This window comes from Enoplosus armatus, chromosome 20 (assembly GCF_043641665.1).
Source record: "Enoplosus armatus isolate fEnoArm2 chromosome 20, fEnoArm2.hap1, whole genome shotgun sequence".
NCBI lineage: Eukaryota > Metazoa > Chordata > Actinopteri > Centrarchiformes > Enoplosidae > Enoplosus > Enoplosus armatus.
This window is the reverse complement of record NC_092199.1, coordinates 1924931-1943801: the sequence shown is the minus strand read 5'-3', so window position 1 is coordinate 1943801 and position 18871 is coordinate 1924931. Positions and strand designations below refer to the sequence as shown.

The 18871-nt window shown below is 43.8% G+C and overlaps 2 protein-coding genes across 2 annotated transcripts; one reads left to right on the top strand and one right to left on the bottom strand.

Moving 5' to 3' along the window:
• Nucleotides 1-1029: 1029 nt before the first annotated feature.
• Nucleotides 1030-4373, bottom strand: btbd17a (BTB (POZ) domain containing 17a). The gene is made up of 3 exons (XM_070927262.1): nt 4295-4373; nt 2817-3111; nt 1030-2101 (listed from the first exon to the last, which is right to left on the bottom strand). Exons 1-3 carry the CDS (start codon nt 4371-4373, stop codon nt 1030-1032), a joined length of 1446 nt encoding a protein of 481 aa, XP_070783363.1.
• A 6817-nt stretch (nt 4374-11190) lies between these two features.
• gpr142 (G protein-coupled receptor 142) lies at nt 11191-18130 on the top strand. Its single transcript, XM_070927438.1, has 3 exons — nt 11191-11315; nt 15781-15914; nt 17172-18130. Exons 1-3 carry the CDS (start codon nt 11191-11193, stop codon nt 18128-18130), a joined length of 1218 nt encoding a protein of 405 aa, XP_070783539.1.
• Nucleotides 18131-18871: the final 741 nt, after the last annotated feature.

Sequence of the window (18871 nt, the reverse complement as noted above, 5' to 3'; positions counted from 1 at the left end):
AATCTAGGTACAGACTTCAATAACATTAATGAACTAATGACAAGGTACTCTGACATCTACTATGCTGTGAAGGCCTACAAGAGTGGTTTTGTAAATACATTATGACTAAAGTGAAAGTAAAAAGTAAAAATGTGCCTGTTGGAGCACCTGAAGTTCAACAGGATGAACATGTGGGGCCCAGTAAGCACTGATCCAGTGATTTGCACGTTAAAATCAACATTTATTGGCTGTATTTCACTTTGAAGACAACAACATGTTGACATATAGTCATTGCAATGCTGTTGAAACAGCTGTTATATGTAACCTACATCTAGTTTGAACTACAAATCACCGAATTCGTGTTAACTGGGTGATGAATGACAACTGTGACCCCTTAATTGTAAATGGGGTATAATAGCACCAATATATAAAAACAATCCAAAGAATATGTGGCAGGAACAGACCCTCAAGCATAAAGGATGAGGCTGATGTTATTCTACATGTTTCTTATTGTCAACAATCCCATGAAAAGACCAAAACCACCAATGAGTTAGTCTGTCTGTCCGTATTTTCTCAGCCCCAAGCCCATTTTTTTTACAAAAGCCTCATTTATTTCCTAAAACAGCTGGTCACTGTAGTTATTAGCAAACATTACTCAAACAGGAGGAAATGGGGGACTACTTTCAGCTGCGGATTAACACACAGATTTATCAGCCTTTGGATACACACACAATATTTGTTAGTAGATTTATTCATAGTTGGTTTGGGTCTTTTCATGGGATTTATTGACTGTAAAAAATACACAGAATAGCACCAGACTTTTCCTTTAAGAGACACGTTTCATCATGATTTACAAAATGCTCTCAGTCACGAGTCAAGCTTTGGTGTGTTAGTTGCCCAATGAAAACAGCAGATGTATGAGACAAGACAAATGATCCAAACATCACACACGAGGAAGATTCAGATCCACGTCCCCATGAAGTGATATGAGTGAGATGTCGCTTCAGAGGGTGCGGTGAGGTACAGTGGCTCAGAGAGGAGGGTGGAGGGTCAGTTCTTGGTGGTTATGAGGGTTTGGTACAGCGGCTTCACCACAATATGGAGGAAGAGGGAGCTATCGATAAGGTATTCAGACGTCCGCCGGTACAGGTCAGCTTCGGCCAAGAAATCACCGTTTTCCTCGGTGCTCTGGTGGAAGTTGTAGACGTGTTTCACCACCATCTTCCCCTGCTGCTGAGCCATCACAAGCACTGTCTTCTGGAAGTTCACCCCGGCGAAATCCGCGCTGGACGTGGCCGGCGTGATGATGATGCGAGGGCGCCCTCCCTCCACACGTGTCGGCTGCATGGCGCCCGTCTCCGTGTACATCGACCTCACGCTGAGGGGTAACCAGCGTGGCGAGAACAGGGCGTTCCAAGTCACCCGCTTGCTGGCGTCGTGGCCGCTGGGCCCCAGCTGCGTCTGGAAGCTGGTGCTGCGGTCGTCTCGCGTGGGGTTGCTGATGATCCAGGGCGACCCCCACGCTGGCGACAGGTAGTTCCTGGGCATGAAGAGGCTGCAGTTCACGTCAAAGTATTTGGCCATGTGCATTGGCGACGCAGAGTGAAACTGGTAAGACATGTACAGCAGGTCGCGCACCGACTCCTGGTAGCGAGCCAGGACCGATGACTGGGTCTGCAGGCGGAAGAGCTCCCGTGGAGGCATCATGGCGTAACGCACAGCTCTCAAAGCGTTCTCCGCTGTCAGACCGTCCGGCTCATTCTGAATAATCCAGGCCTCCAGAGCTGCGAAGAGCTCCACCTCACTCTGCAGGATGAGGTCCGAGCGCTGCAGCAGGGACATGAGCAGCTGGCTGCTGATGGTCACCCACTCTCCGCTCTGCAGCACCGAGGACAGGTTCCAGGCCATATACTGGAGACAGCTGTCCCTCAGAGTCACGTCCCCGACCTGCAGGGCGTACTCGTACCAGCCCGCCACGTGGCCTGAGGAGTCCCGGGCCAGATTCTGGGTCATGTACTGGGTGATGCCCTGCTGGAGACCATTCACTTGGTACTTGGTGGCCAGCTTGTGTAAAGGTGTGGCCTGGTCCAGACGCAGAGAAATCTCTCCACAATACAGATACCTGCCAGGAGGTAGATGTTGAATGTTGGAGCATTTGAAGCACAACTTGTACCTTTTGAACTTACTTTTGTAAAATGACAACACACAGAATGTGACCACGTAGCCTAAAACAGCTGTTAAAAAATGTCCACATCAACTATTTTAAAGCTGCAATCATTTGTTTGGCCACTTGGGGGGCAAAATAACAACACAACAAGCTGAAAACACAACCCTAGCATACATTATCACCTGATAAAGTTGCTGTGGCTAACATGTTGTTTCACTTTGACTGAATTCTATCGCTGTCTTTAACCTCGAAGCAGCTCCTTTTGTTTTGGCATTCTGTGAAAAAGTCAAGATGACAATAAAAAAGAATATTTTCTCAGTCTGGCAAAAGGCAGGTGGACTGTAGTTTGGGTTCTGATCAACCTCATTAGCGTTTGAGATAAAAATAGATGTTGTTATTGATTGTTGCTGCAGCGCAGGCTCCTCGCTGTCTTACTGCTACACCACAGGAGCTGCTATTGAGCAACCCAGCAGTTCACTGATTGGTCAATTTGTTTTGTGTTGAACTCATCATTGACTGTTTGCCTCAGATGTCTGGCTGCAGTTGCAGAGTTCATCTAGAGGGTGTGATAACTCAATCAAACTGGGTGAAGCAGAGGGTTTATGTGATTCTCATATAGTGTGACATCTCCTTCACGGTGAGATGAAAATGTATTCTCCGCCCGTCTCACCTGATGAACTTGTCGAACGCAGCAGCACAGTCGGAGCTCTCTTTCAGGACCAGCGTGCTGCTATTGCGGCTCATCATCATCTCCTCGAACACCGGGCTCTGCAGGGAGAGCACCAGCGAGTGAGCCTGGATCACCTTCACCTCTTCTGCGTTGGGCGTCTCCACCCTGAGCGCCACGTCGCTGCCGTTCCCCTGGACCAGCAGGGCCTCCAGGCGCTGCACCAGGGTCACAGAGTGGCTGATGGTGTCCCCACCGCTGCCACCTCCATCCTGGGCCCCGTCAACTTTCAGCATGCCTGGAGGGGAGGGGGGGGGGGGGAGGAGTACGTAGAGATATAAGAGAGAGTTAGTTCAAAGCAAGGCTACAAAATGTAAATACCAAACAGACAACTTAAGATTTAAGATTCAAAAGTTGTCTTTCTTCGAGGAGCGTACAGAAGTTGAATGTCAGTTATTTAGTGGGGCAGTATCATCCGAATCCATGCCATTGATCAGCCCAGCTGCGCTCGCTGTCTGGATAATGAGGGATTGTGGGTCACGTTTAATTAAAGCTTTGTCTCTGCTGAGGGGGTTGTAGCACACCACCCTTCCTCCGCCCCGTCTCCTCTGCAGAGTACACTGTTACTGTAGCTGCTGGGATCTGAGCCTTGATTCATATCAAGTGTGGTCCCTCTTTCTGATTCACGATAAGCACTTCCTTTCCCCCGATGGAAACAGAACACGACAAACTCGGTTGTGGGCTGCCACGTTCCCTTTGAATCACGTCCTGGACTAAAGACCCAGTTTCTGGAGCAGCCTGTTCACATAGCAGCAAGTCAGTCAGAGAGACCAAAGTCAAATGTTTTCACGGCGGTCTAAAGCCTAGAAGGAAGATATTAAAAGGTTGGTTCACCCAATAAATATTGAGATTTTGATACTTAGTCGTAGTGTTGTACTTGTTTTTTGACTGCTCTGTCCTCTCCTCAACATGTCATAATAATTCAACAACAAACTGTAACATAACAAAGTGGTATAAATATTCCAGCCTCTCTTTCTGTTAGCTGTTGATATAATAATATAACGCAGATACGGACACTGGGCTGCTGTATATGGCAAAGAGCCACCTTGATGTATAATGTTAGTTTATATGATGTAACTAGATATATTATAAGTGTAGGTTGATTTAAAATATAAATCCAGGGTGAAGAAAACACACCATCCACTGCTGCTCTCCCCCCTCTGTTTCAGACCTCCCTGATTATTTTCATACATGTAAAAAGTAGTTCCAATGAAAACTATTCACAGCGGTATCTTTTTATGTAAGTTTTCGTAATTTGGGTGAACTGACCCTTTAGATGCACCACCAAAAAAACAACACATTTATTTCCAGAATTCTTTGTGTTGCTGCACATTTAAATGAAGCATAACACAAAAGATTCAACACAACACCGTCCTGCTGAATGGTGGTGGAGGCTGAAGTAGCACTGAACACTAACTTACCTGCAGCAGCTGCCCCCGAGTGCAGACAGAGAGCCAAGAACAGCACGCCGACATGGATCTGAACTACTAGTTTCACCATCTTCTCTCTGTCTTCCTCCGTCCGTCCTCACTGAGTCTGGATTTCTGTTTCTGTCTGCCCTGCTGTGGAGGGGGTCTGTCTCTGAATGTGGGACAGGGGGTTCTCCTTACCACATCCGGCCCACCACACACACACACAGAACCTCATCGATTGGTGGGTGGAAACAGGCCTGGGCTGTTTCCATGGCTACCACTTTGATTCTGACTTTCCTATCCTTGGGTATTAACGCGTGCTGCATGACATTGATTCGGTGAGGAGGCCGCGGGGACTCTCAGGCAGCTGTGCACTGGGAGACTGGGGGCCTGAGAAACAGCTGGGATGTAAAAACATGGAGCCGCAGGTCTGCAGGTGAGAACTCAATCTGTGCAAAAATAGTCCTCATTGCAGGTTTTATTTGTATCCTTTTAGCTGTTAGGATCCACAAGCACTGAAGCTTGATGATGAACCACCAGTGTGAAGAATTTAGGCAGTAATTACAGACTCCACATGCAGTTAAGTGTGTCAGTGTGTTCGCCCGATTCAGCCCATGTGCGTGACACAGCAGCACGAGCAATTTATTCACAGCTTCAGGCTACAGCACGCTTCATCAGGGGGGAGTAAGTTATACGATCAATATTTCTCTTTCAATGATTTTGACTAAAAATCCTCATAACGTTTTTAAAAAATGTGTATAATTACAAACCAAAACTCAAGCAGCGTTCAAGCAAAAAAGTGAGCTGGAACGACTCTGCTGCTGATCTCTGTGCATGTTTATATGTTTATGAGCTGTTTCGTGGTGTCATGGCGGTGTTGGTGACCCCGGCCTGTTTGCATGGATCACATGTGTGTCCGAGTCGATGGTGATCCCACAGGATGAGTTCGTCTGACTCTGGGTAGAGAGGGTCTCTCTGGGTCTGGATGTCAGCCAGCAGGTCAGTCGTTCATACGGTGGCCTTCAGTGTGCACATATCAAATGTTTGGTTCTATCTTGTCTCGCAAGAGTTGTTTTGTGGATGAGAGTGTCGCTGCTTCTGATCTTCCTTTAAGGGCTCGCTCAAAAAAAACCCACATATTTGCTCCTCCACCCCCAGAGGTAATTAATCATAATAGTTGTGGTTTTATGTGTCCATGTTTTCACATATTTGTCTCTGAGATTTCTGCCTCCTCTCCCAACACGCTCACAGAATCGTAAAAATTTCATTTTAATCCATGAATCTTGCCATTTGGAATTTAATTGGTGTTTTTATTCTTATTTATATTCTTATTTTTATTTTATGTACTTCTAATTATTTATTTTCATTGTTTCTTTCTTTATCTGTACTTATATCTGTACTTACTAACCTGAATTTCCCCTCTGGGGAGCAATAAAGGTTTATCTCATCTTATTTTATTTTCAGTGGAACTTCTCTCCAGAGGAAATAGTCCCTATAAAAACTGTTCATGCTGCGTTCTGTGAGAATCTCAGATATCTCAAAACATGGACATATAAAACCATTTCTGCCTGACTAGATACTACAAGAGGTTCATTAGAAAATGTAATTGTAATTCAGATGAACCTGCCAGCCCACAGTGTCGAGAGAGAGGCTGCAGTCGACGTCAACATGGTCACCAACCATCTGGAGAAGGTCCTACTAGTATTTTAGTATTTATATGTCATGTCCACTAGAGGGCAGACAAGCTGCATCTCACCAGCAGTCAGGATCCAAGTGATGAACATTATTCACATCATTCAATATGAACGATGAAGACAGCGAGTCATTGCCTCATCACAGAAGTCTCTCTCTTTAAAAACTAGCATAACATAGAAACTGACGTAACATGAAATGGTGATTTCACAAAAATTGAGACGACACAAGACAACTACAGGATGTGAAAATCAAAAAATTTAATCAAAAGAAGGAAGAGAAGAAAAGACGGACGTCAGGAAGAAAAGAAAGATTAACAAGTGTGATAAATGGATTTGGTCGGGGTAGAATAACGTGTTCTAATTATATGGAAGAATATATGTCCATATGGTGGGAATATGCATAGAAACATAAAAAGCAGAGTAACACTTCTACAAATAGCCAGAGTAAAAGATGTCAGACTAAAGGAAAGAGGGGGAAACAGAGGCAACTGGTAAATGAATAAATACGGATGGAAAGTTAGATACATGTACATTTATTGTGATTATCGTTTTATTAAATCAACATTTACAAGTTAAAGTGAGTGAACAAGAGCAAAGCAAAGAGCAAAGACTCTGGAATAAAGGAAGCAGGGCTGTCAGCCAATAACTGCTTCAACATTATAGATTTGCAAATAAAAGGTTAAAAAGGTTTTCCCACATTTTTTTTATGATCTATTGATTTGTTTTTTGAAAAAACAATAATAAGTAAGACAGTCTGTTATGCACATTCTTTTAAAAGTAAATCGTCCGCAGACACTCCCACATCCTTACAGTTGAGCATCTTTATCGATGATGATCTTCAGCCTCCATCCTCCTGTTGTATTGTCGGCTTCAGTGGACTGAATGCTAACTGATGCTCAGTAACCACACCGACGACTGAATACTGAGGATTCAGAACAGCTGCAGCAGAGCTGACAGACTGAGGTAATCACGCAGCCATTTGTGCTTGTTTGTTTTACTAAAAGAAAGTCAAATGCAGGTCTTTAATTAGTGAATCATGCAGCATCGGTGCCAGATGGAGTCACTGCTTTGGTATGATTTGAACAAATAACGTAGAAATGCGATATCAGGCAACAAGATAACTGGAAGATATTTCATGGCTGGACACAGGAGTTATTGGTTATTCTAATTCTACAATTAGAACATGAGAGCAACCAAGCTACAGTCCTGCCAGGTGCTGTTCAATATATATATATATATATATCATTTGATCTACAGTCAAGTTTATTGTAATATACAAAAGCTTGAACTCTGGCAAAAGAACACAGAAAACACATGTAACATACATAAAAAACCATAAATACAACTAAAATCTACATTTCAACCTTCATTTGGACTCAAAAGACACGTCACATGTGTGCAGAGTTTATACTCGACAAAGTATCGATGAGGTATTAATCAAAAGCATGAGTCAAAAATAAAGATTGTGAGATTTTTCTGCTGCAGCCCGTCGCAGAGAGAGCATGAAGTCATGAGGAGCGTGTGTGAGTGGAGATAAGGTGACAGTGTTTGTCTGGAGAGCTGCTCATGTTACAGCCACTGAGACTCTTATTGTTTGAAAGCTGCACAGAGTGACAGTTTGGAAAGCCGAGGTTATGGCTGGCGTCCAGGCTGAGGCGACCTGAGAGGAGCGCTCTGCCTCAGCATCAGTTTATCTCCCGGCAGCAGCTCCATTAGCTGCTCCTTTCTCTTTTTTTCCCCCCCGACAGCTCTCCAGCCGCAGAGGAAGATCTGTCTTTCGGGGTAGTTGTTTGTGAGGACAGAATATAGAAAATGACTCTGAATCTGAGCTGCCAATAGATTCTGCAGGCGTGAAATTGGCTGGTTATAAATCCAGAGATGGTCATTATGTGTGTCAATAGGACCTCCTGCTGTAAATCCACAACTATGTAATCAGAGGCGGGAAGATACTAAGTACATTTACTCAAATACAGAACATACTATACATATTTATATACTTTATGTACTATTATATATATTTACAAACATAAATAATTTGGGGTGACTTTGTACCACCACACTTATCTGATGGAGTTACCTTCAGCATTTGATTGGCTCAAAAATAACTTCAGGTAAAAACATCTCAAGAAAGTTTGAATCTGTTTTCTGCACGTAATGAAGTGTCTGTTTCATTACATGTAAATGCCATCAACGATGTAAAGGATGAGTCTGGTGTTATTCTTGTTGGTTCCAAGACCATTTTTTTTTATTCTACTGAGGACATAAATCTTTGCTGTTTATTTTAGTAGTAAAATAATGAATAATAAAAAGTAAATAACACTTCTTCCTCCACTGTATTTGTCTCAGTACACTTGAGCGTACATTACTGTTCAGTGCTCACTGTCATCTTTGTACATCTCACCAAATATACAGTTTTGTTCCCATTCCAGGAAGACATCTGACCCAGACGTGGCAGAGAAGATGTATCGTGCTGCTGTTTACTGACGGAGCCAGAAAAATGTACTTAAATGTGACCTTAACCAGGAACAAATGGTACATAACCAGACATTACAAGAGCAGGACTGAGCTCTTCTTACGTAACTTTAGAGGATATTTTTAACCACACAATGTTGTACATGTGACCGCTTTTGTAAAAGTACATTTATTTTCCCCAAGATGTACTGTGATGATTCTTGCTCTCAGGCTCATGCATGTAACATTTCATTTGACAAATGAAATGGACTTAAATTCAATTCTAAACAAATAGTTTTAGTTTTAATAATTAGTAAAAGCAGTGATGCAGACCACAGACCACACAGTCACCTGTATCAGTGGTGGGAAGCAGGTGAGGGATCCTTTTTTAGCTGCTGCACTGGTGACTCCTACAGGTTTGTCGGGGGGGTTTGTCTGCGTGAGCTCTAGGGGAGTCAGCATGTACCCCTGCGGTGATACGGCGTCCAACTAAAGATCCAGGCAGGTGAAAACAGAGACACTAAACTCCAGGTGAGGACGGAGGTGTCTGTCCACACTCTCCAGGAGACAACGGTAAAATAACGACAGCATAGAAGGTCTTAAGAGGTAAAACTAACCTTGTCTTTCACAAGAGAAAAAATAAAGATTTAGAAAACTAAAACATGGTTTTAGCAAGGTGAAGGGTTAAACCACTGGTAGTTATAGTCGAGGAGAATCAACCCCCCAGATAACGGCCTTTTCTCCCCGCTGCGGTCGGGAAAAAGGCACCAGAAACACCAAGCCAGCCCTGAGAGGCTCAGGAGGAGCTTCTACCCTCAGGCCACGAGGCTCCTTCATGAAGTCGCTGCCTCAGACTGGGCAGGCTTGTCACTTGATTTTACCGGCTGAAATGACAAATTGTTTCTGGCAGAATTTATTAGCTGTAGCTCGCTAACACGACCTAAAGTCTGTGAGTCCGTGAGTTTTGAATGTCTAATGTGCATTTGATGTCTGCATACAGTACGTGATGTCGGTGCCGAGCAGTAGAAGCAACTGATGCTATGCTAACAGGCTGACTTGCAAGTGAAGGTACTGTATTGTATCTGTATATGGTACTGCCTCAGTGCCCATGATTGCTGTCCATAAAATGAAGATTTAATTTCTGTTGACCATGGCGATGAATATCAACTGCTGCATCAAAATAATAAAGCAGACAACATTAAGCTTAACCCCCCACAGTCCAGCTTGATCTTTATTAATTCCCTTTGCGTCATCTGCCTCCAATCTAACAGGCCGGATCAATATCGAGTCATGTCTGTGCATGACCGTCGACTGCCAAGGTCCATTATTTGCTTGAGTGACCCCTGCTGCAGTGTAAAGTCAGAGGTGTAACACTGCGTGTAAAATAAACACATGAAATGAGACGCAGCTGCAGCGCGAGGGACGCCAGGCTGAGTCACAGCGAGCTCACGTAGGCTTCAGGTTTACAAATGTTTCGTCAACGGACTGAACTGATGGATGAATTAGTTCCTCAAATCTGCGCCTTTAACGCTCTGTTTGCTTTGGCGCTTTGCTATCGTCAACAATTTGCAGTCGTGAGACGTGCTCTCTCAAAGGGGTTTAGCTAAATTAAACCTGTATTAAGCTGATCTCGGTGATTTCCTCGCTTGTAATTTTGTTAGTTTCAACTGCTGTTAAGAATACGGACGTGAAATTAGGAAGCTGCTGCTGCTGGGTGTCGTTATTCTTTGGACTCTGCCTGCTGTCAGTGTGTGTGTGTGTGTGTGTGTGTGTGTGTGCGTGCTTATCTCTCTATATATTACATTATATATAATATATTGTAAATGGTAAAAGGTGTGCGCCATCAAAGGTTGATATAACTGCAACTTTAATAAGCTGCTTTAAATCAAACTTAATGAAAAAGTTAATTTTTTCCACTTTATTCTTTATTGGATATTCATTCTCCATCGTGCATTGCATTGTGGGACAACAAGTCCATCCCAGTTCATATCCCAGTGCTTACTGAAATACTGCCATTACATTTGGTGCAGACGAGAGATCCCACTGAAACATCTCTACATCTACATCTTCAGACTCTCGTGGTTTCCAGATGATGAATCCTGATGACTTTCGTGATCCACTCACTTTTCCTCCAGCGCCACCATCAGGTTTGGTTTTAGTTCCAACACTTTTATCATGAAATACCTGAGAAACGAATGACAGTCCCATCAGCCTCAGCGGTGCTTTGTGTTTAGTACTGATTAGCAAGTGTTAGCATGCTTAGATGATGAACGTGGTAACATTATACCTGCTAAACAGCATGTTAGCAGTGACACTGTGAGCACATTAGCATGCTGACGTTAGCATTTAGCTCAAAGCGCTGCTGTGTGAGTTAAAGACTCTTAGCCTTGTTTTCACTTCACATCTATCAAACTGCGACTTTGACTTATATTACTTGTTACTACGATGCAGTAAAGTACATGTAGTAGTTAGTATGTACTATGGAATGTGTACACAGCGTTATTCTGCGTACTGACAGCTTTGTGTATATTTATATCTTTTCCAGTGTGAATATGGAACAGGAACGCAGCCAACACAGAAACATTTGCTTTTTATTCCCTGTCAGACTTAATGTAGTTTTCCATCACTTTTTCTCTGCTATCTCTTTTGATCTGGTTCCTCCCTCATCCACAGATCAATCCCTCCCTCCCTCACCCTCCCCACAGTGTCACTCCCCTCTGCCTCATTTCTCCCCTCTCCCTCTTCTCACTCACTGCAGTGATGTACCAGCTGCCTGGACTCCACTTCTCCTCCTCCTCCTCCTCCTCCTCTCCGTCCTCCTCCACGTCTCCTCAGCGGGTGTCCAGCAGCGATGTCGGGGACTCTGTAGGAGCAGGGGACCGGCTGTAACCCAGGTGGAGAGTCGCTGTGAATCCTGGACGTGAAGGTAAGACTGCACACAGCAGGACTGACCATACAAGGACAAACAAAGCCCAAGAAAACTCTGTTTACGCGCGAGTGTCTGAGCGGCTCTGCTGTAAAAAGATGAAATGTTTCTGTTTCTTGTGCAATCAGCGCTGTTATACATCATTGGTGCAAGGTACAGTCTTATTATAAAAGTTATTTAGGGAAACAGCGAGCGAGTCTGGACTGTCTCCCTTCCAATTGTTTCATAATTGACTTTGTCTTGAAGTCAGTTTTCATATTAACTGAATTCAGTTGAAGAGTTTTCTTGTTATTTCACCCCCCTACATCTTCTAAGAAAGAGACGTTTGTCACCATAGTAGCCTGTAATTTCTGCTGCCAAGTTGCACTTCTGGATTCTGTCTTCTTAACAACACTGACAACATCAACTTTTTTGCCTCATGAATTCATTTAGAACAACGTTAAGAACCTTTTCTCCAGCTTCCAATTTAAAACCTGAAGCCGCTCTCACTTTCCTCATGAACGTGCCGCCTCCTCGCTCTCATGTGAAACTCTGATATGTTTGCTGTACAGTTATGCTGGCAGCACCCTTTATCTCCCCGCGCTGTTGTTTCAGGTGCACCGTCTCTTGATGAATAATTAAGAGGACTCAGTGGAGCGTAGATTTGTTTCAGTTCAGCTTCCTGGGCACTGAACCCCCCTGCAGAGCCCCGTCCTGCAGCCTCCAGCTGCATCTCAACTCTGGGAAGACCAGATCCATCCAAAATAGAGTCTTAATCAGAAACATGCCTCGGCCTCTGATCTTCACAGACGGGTCGCTCAGCTGTCCTGGTTAAAGTCAATGTTTTTTTAGGGGGCTTCTTCAGGGGACACTGCCTGTCGACACTTGATCAGCCTGTTCTGTCTCATTTCCCTTGTGTAAGAAAACTGTAACTGGATTCAATAAAACACCTCTGAAGTGAGAAAAGCTTCATTCCCACCTAGAGTCACCGAACGTGACGATTAGTCTGCACAGGAAGTTTACCAGAGAACAAAGTGTGATGAAGAGCAAGTAGAGGGAAGCGAGAACTCTCCAAGCCTCAACATTTCATTTGCTGCTTTCAGGACGGAAGAGTTGCTCGGGGGGTGTAGAAGGAGCGGCTGCAGGGATATTGATTGGTCAGTATAATTACTGTTCCCCTGTGCCGTGTTTTGTTAGCAACCTCACAACCATCTTATTCATTCATAGCGATCATCTTTCTCACTGCTGGTCCTGGGATGAGGCTCGCGAGAATACAGATCAGGTGTCTGAAAGAGGCAGTAATGTCACCTGTGCAGGTCTGCAGAAGCCATTCTACCAGTTTTAGAGTAACTTTATGCAGCAGTGATGTCATTTTTATATTAATTTCCCATTTTATCCTTATAGCACTGCTTATTTACTTACTGCAGTTGTGTTTGTAGCAGATAATAATGTAACAGGTGCTAGAAATTAAAACAAAACGCAACAATTTTGATTAATTAATTAGTCATTTTTTTGTCAAACGTTCACTAAATCCAGCCTCTCAAATGTGAATATTTGCTGGTTTTATTCGGTATAGACTGTTTTGAAGACGTCACTGTGGACTTTTTGACACTTGATCAATCAACTGAGAATATATTTACTACTTTTTCAAGCTACTTAATGAGACATTTTTGACAACTTGTGACATCATGCAGTTATTAATATTACCATTTACATTACACATACTGCAGGGGGAAAGAAGAGTGTTGTTGGGAGGTGAAAAACATTTGTAAGACCACAGCACCTTAGTCACCTTCCTTCATTTCACACAGATGTTAGCATCAGAGTTGTCTAGTTGAACTTTATTCTTCACCTTGAAAACAGCAGCTGACAAAATAATTTAACTTAAAGGTCCATTCAGTTCAGCTGTTCTGGAGCTTTTGATTATATAACATGATCCTCATCAGCACAAGGAAGTTGCTCAGTTGTTCAAATGTTTTTCTTTTTTTGTTTATTGCTGTTGAAGAGACAGCAGTAAATCTCAGTTTTTCCCTTGGAAGCTGAAAAGCGTCTAATTCAGATGCATATTGCTCAGAGATGTCCAGTGTGTCTCAAGTCCTCGGAAAAAAGGACATTTGAACATCTACAATTCCATGACAATTGGGCAAACTCCGTCTGATGAAGATCATGATCAAAAGCTCCAGCTAATAAATGACTGATTGATTATTTTACCAACCAACTGGTTCACTGAAACTGGTTATTTTTCCTTTTCATGTGGAAGCACAATAACATGAATATCAGATAAAACACTAGAGTTCATCATTCAGATTGGCTTTATTTGAAAGAGTGGACCAATGAGACTGAAGACCAGACATTTCAGATCCTTTAACAGGTAACACGTTGAGACCTTCGAGTGTCTTTGACTGGCGTCGTCAATAAAGGAGCCACTTTTAGAAGTTGTGGTTGACTCCGGTGACAAACCTGCCACTCTTGTCTGCCAACTCTAACATGAGACGACCACAATGCATCATCCTTCCTGATCTCCCTTAACTTCTCCATCATTCACAAAATGCAAAGTGCGGCATACACAGTCAGGCAGCTGTCTGCTAAGGAAAATCTAATTCCTGTTTTAAGGAAGGGAGGAAGCAGTTTGTTTCATACTGGCCTCTCCTCTTTCTACTGCGTACTGAATGACACCATTGATCTTGATGATGTGTTTTCGATCCATGCTTTTCTGCTAGCTTAATGTGCTAAGGTGAATTAAAACAGCCATGCACTGAGATATTTCTCAATTTTATGATCACATTCCAGCTACAGGCCATATAATGTGCCAGTCATATAGTGCACATGCAGGGCTTTTTGGCACTTAAATAGCCTTTACAATGGCAGTAAATAAAACATGACCAACTGTTAGAAGTAGTGCCCTGCTCACGTCATGAGGCCGGTTTCCCCCGATGATTCCATGATGATGTTTATGTGGGTTAAGGATCCACGTTTGGTTTGTCACTGAAAGCTTGAGAGATAACACAGTCCAAATATGGCTTCATGGATGAGTGAAGTAAATTAGGAGAGCAGGCTGAGGAGAGACAGACGGAGAAAAACAGGATGGATGGCTCCCAGGTGAAAAGGTTAGATGGGGAGACAGGATGATAATGACTCAGGGGAGGGTGGAGGGTGACAGGGTCATCGCTGTCAGCCCATCTGTTGTTGTGGACCTGCAGTTTAATTGACTGAGTCCAAAGTCAGTGGATGTTGTTTCCACAGTGGATCTCTGAAAAACAGCAAACAGCTCGTAAAGCAAACATGAGTTACTCATCACGCATAGTGAAATACAAGCTGCTGCAGCAACATAAAGCAGATCATCATCTGCATAGAAAATTAGTTATCAGACCGACCATCTTTTTATATTGATACATAACTTATATCGGCCAGGTCTGTCCTGTTTTTAATACTTTATGTAGATTTGAAGACCTGGTGTATCCCAGAGATTTCCCTGCCTTTGAATAAGTCAATCTAGAGCTGCAATGATTAGTCAGTTAATCAATAGCTTCTTTTCCTTGTCTTATGCTGTAATAAATCAAATAACTCAGGTTTTGAGCTGTTGGTCAAACAAAACAAGAACTTGGATGACATTGCCCTGGTTTCAAGGAAATTGTGAATTCACTTTTTCTGATGTTTTATAGACCAAAATATAAATTGATTAATCAAGAAAATAAACAGATGAATCGATAATGAAAACAATTGTTAGATGCAGCCCTACTGTAAACCCACTTATAAGAAATTGAGTTTCAGGTGAAAAATTATGTTTTTGTTTTTTGATATGACTTTCTTTATCATTAAAGCAGTTCAATTAAAAGTGATTTACTTTGAACACAAAATGTTTTAACTGTATCTGGTGGACACCAACCTTAATTCAACCTTAATAAATACTTAATTCCATTTTAGTATTACAGAGCAAACCCAACAACTTTACTCTGTCTGTGGTCCATCTGTTCAACCTGAAGGCATAAATATTTAAAATCAGCTCACAAGTAGTTTCATTTTTTTAAAGGCTGAAACAGCTGCTCACTGTAGTTTTTATCAAATGTTCTCTAGTGAGTATTTGGGGCAGCAGGACGGTGTGTGTGTGGGATTGAGTCAAAATAAACTAGTGTGTGTGTTCATGGTGATGAAGGAACATGTCACCCAGTGACACAGTGCGGCTCATTGATGTGTTTTTAATGGTTTCTGGACAATAACGGAGCTCTATGGCACAGAGGACGAAGATATATCTGCTTTGGATTAACAGACAATACTTGCATTAGGATCAATTCATTGGTGGTTTTGGTCTTTTCATGGAACTTGTTAAAAAAAAAGAAAATACTGAATATCACAGATACCAAAATCTGACATGTCTGTTCCTTGCTTTATTAATTAAAACACTGACTCTGCTTCCTACAAACATTTCTCTGTTTCTTGTTTTCCAGGGGAAGCGCCAAGGTCATGAGCGACTGGTCCAATGTGACAACGTCCGGCTACCAGGAGCCACCGAAGTCCAAATGCGTCCTGGGCTTCATCCCTGTCATCTACTACAGCGTTCTGCTCTGTGTGGGCGTTCCAGGTACACTGTCAGGATGTCCTGTAGTGAGAACTGTGTGCAGGTCACACAGATTGCAGAAAAAGTATTATCTCTCATACTCTAAAGCTTTCTACCCTTGCAGCTTTGGTTTCATATGCCACCGTCCCTGTACAATGGAGGTGAATTGAATGTCACGTGTGAAAAACTATAACAAATAATATTCTGTACATGAGTAAAATATACTGACATTTTAAGGTCAGAATATAAACAGATGCACTCCGTGATTTTATTAGTTGCATTTGCACTGAATCACAGTCAGAGTGTAAACTGAGCACAATTCAAATTGCTGCATTGATATCTATTTATAACAGAAGTGGGAACTGCACAAGACAGAAGAAATCAATACAGTGAGTAGAGGTACATTACTGTGCTGTAATGGACCAGTGAGGTAGTACTCTGTTGCAGCACTGATGGCTCTTCTCACAGGTTACAATAATCTAATCATCTGATAATCCAAGTATTTATTCACCCATCGATCCCTCCAGCCAACCGTCTTTGGAATCTCTCTGCATCAAAATGTGTCTCCTCAATAATTCAGAACCGGGAATAACTCACTAAAGTCACTTTGATGGACTGCGTTCACCTTGGCATTGTTCTCATTACAATGCTTCGTCTACAAGTCGATGGCGGTGATTTGGTATTGATCCAGCAAGGATTTAGACAGAGTGGCGTGTCACGTAATTATTCCCAAAGGGAAATAAATGTAAAGGTCAGAGGGCCGGAGTCAACATCTGTACGCCTGAAGGGGGGGGGGTGATGTTATCCAGATAGCTACTGTGAAAACATCCTGCTGTTGACAAGATGTTTTTTTGTTTTTTTTTAAAACAGATTGCACAGAGATCCTGTATTAGATGACAAATAAAATCAGTGGTTTGTAACTTATACTGCTATAAATGCTTTCCCCCCACCAATTCTACAGATGCCATAGAAATGTATAATTTCTGTTATTTCTATACTGAGTTAAAAACACAGGCTTGCTCCTTGGCTAAATGTCTAACTTCTCCCTCTAGCTGTAATTGAGTTTGTTATGCAACTCAGTTGTCTTATAAATAAGACAGAAGCTAAAGTCACTATGGGGAAAGTAATGGCTGTCAGTCCAGAGAGACATTGATCCCAAAGAGCTGTAGATTGTAGATCCTGCATCCTCCCTTCACAATACGTTACACTCTTTGCTTTTCCAGGCAGTTACATATAAACTGAAGATAATTTGTTTTTCTTTCGTCTCCTTGTTTCGGGCAGTGAACATCCTCACAGCAGTGGCTTTGTCCAGACTGGCGTCCCGCACCAAGAAAGCTCGGTACTACTACCTGCTGGCGGTGACGGGCTCAGATATTCTCTCCCAGCTCTTCATCATCTTTGTCGGCTTCCTGCTGGAGACGGCGGTTTTTCACCGCGATGTCCCCTCACTCCTGCTGCACTCTGTCAGTGCTGCAGAGTTCGCCGCCAACCACGCCTCCATCTGGTCCACTGTACCCCTCACCGTGGACCGCTATTTGGCGCTGTGCCACCCCCTCCTCCACCGCCAGATCAGCTACCCGGCCCGGGCCAGGAAGATCATCGCGGTGGTCCTGGCTTTATCGCTCGCATCGGGCGTGCCCTTCTTCTGGTGGTCGGACATGTGGAGGAACAGCCACCCGGCCACAGCGCTGGACACCGTCCTCGTATGGACACATGTAACTATCATCTACTTCCTGCCCTGCAGCATCTTCTTGGTGCTGAACTCCTTGATAAGCCACACGCTGAGGGTGAGGCAGAGGCAGCAGCCTTGCCAGGAGGAGCGAGTGTCAAAGTCCTCGCCTCCTCGGCGACTTGGGAAAACCACGGCCATGCTGCTGGCCATCACCTCTGTGTTCTCTGTGCTGTGGGCTCCCAGGACTTTCGTGGTCATCTACCACCTGTATGTGTCCTCAGTTCACAGAGACTGGCGAGTCCACCTGGCCTACGACCTGTCCAACATGCTGGCCATGCTCAACACCGCCGTCAACTTCTTCCTCTACTGCTTCGTTAGTAAGCCTTTCCGTGGCGCCGTGCGGGACGTCATACTGCTCAGGGGGGGCCCGCTGTATCCACACCGCGCTCTGCCGCACCCGCAGGCCCCCACCAACGTCTCCATCTCCTCTCTGTACAGTGGGAACCACAAGCGCTCACAGCGGGACTCCACCCCTTTGTCACCTCGCAGGGCCAGAAAGCCCTCATGACCCCGTGCCCCCTCTTCTTAATCCAAAACACCCATCATCCCACGGTCCCTGAGCACTTCTGACCCCAGGGACGCACACTGCATTCCGGCTGTGATCGTGGACAGCTGCCAGTCAGCCCTGGAGCTTTCTCAAAGGGCCTAAAGTGAACTCACAAGAAGTATGTTTGTTGTATTACAACATGTCGCCGGCTGCTGTTTGTCCGTGTAAATCAGACAAGTTGACAGCGTATTTATTTTTCTTCAGAAGAATTTGACAAAATAAAAGTCGATTTTTTTTCTTTTCCATACATGGTAGCAACGTGACAAAATATGTGTTATATTGTTTCCTCTGTGATGAATTCAGCAGTTAGATCCCTGGTTAGGACACAGCAGGCTGCCACAGTAGGTGAAACCCGTTCATCATGCCAAGTGGCTTTCAGTTTGCTTCAATCTATTTGAATTACCCTGCAATGAGATCCGCTCCGGAAGCGGCAGAGAGGGAGGAATAAGAGTTTTAACTTGAACTGGCTGCTGTCTATGCAGTTGCGTAAAGATGCTGAATGTCCAAAAGACAATCCGCCCTGCCGCAGCCAATCGAGCAAAGAAAGCGCACTCCGTCTCTACAGCGCGCTCCCAGGCACAAAACCCACAGCTGCTCAGGCGACTGTTTATTTTTCATGAAATGCAACTCGATGGAGCCTTAAATGAAAGCTTGCTGTGGCAGGAGTGAAGACCCTGCTCTTCAAACAGCCCCTCCGCTACA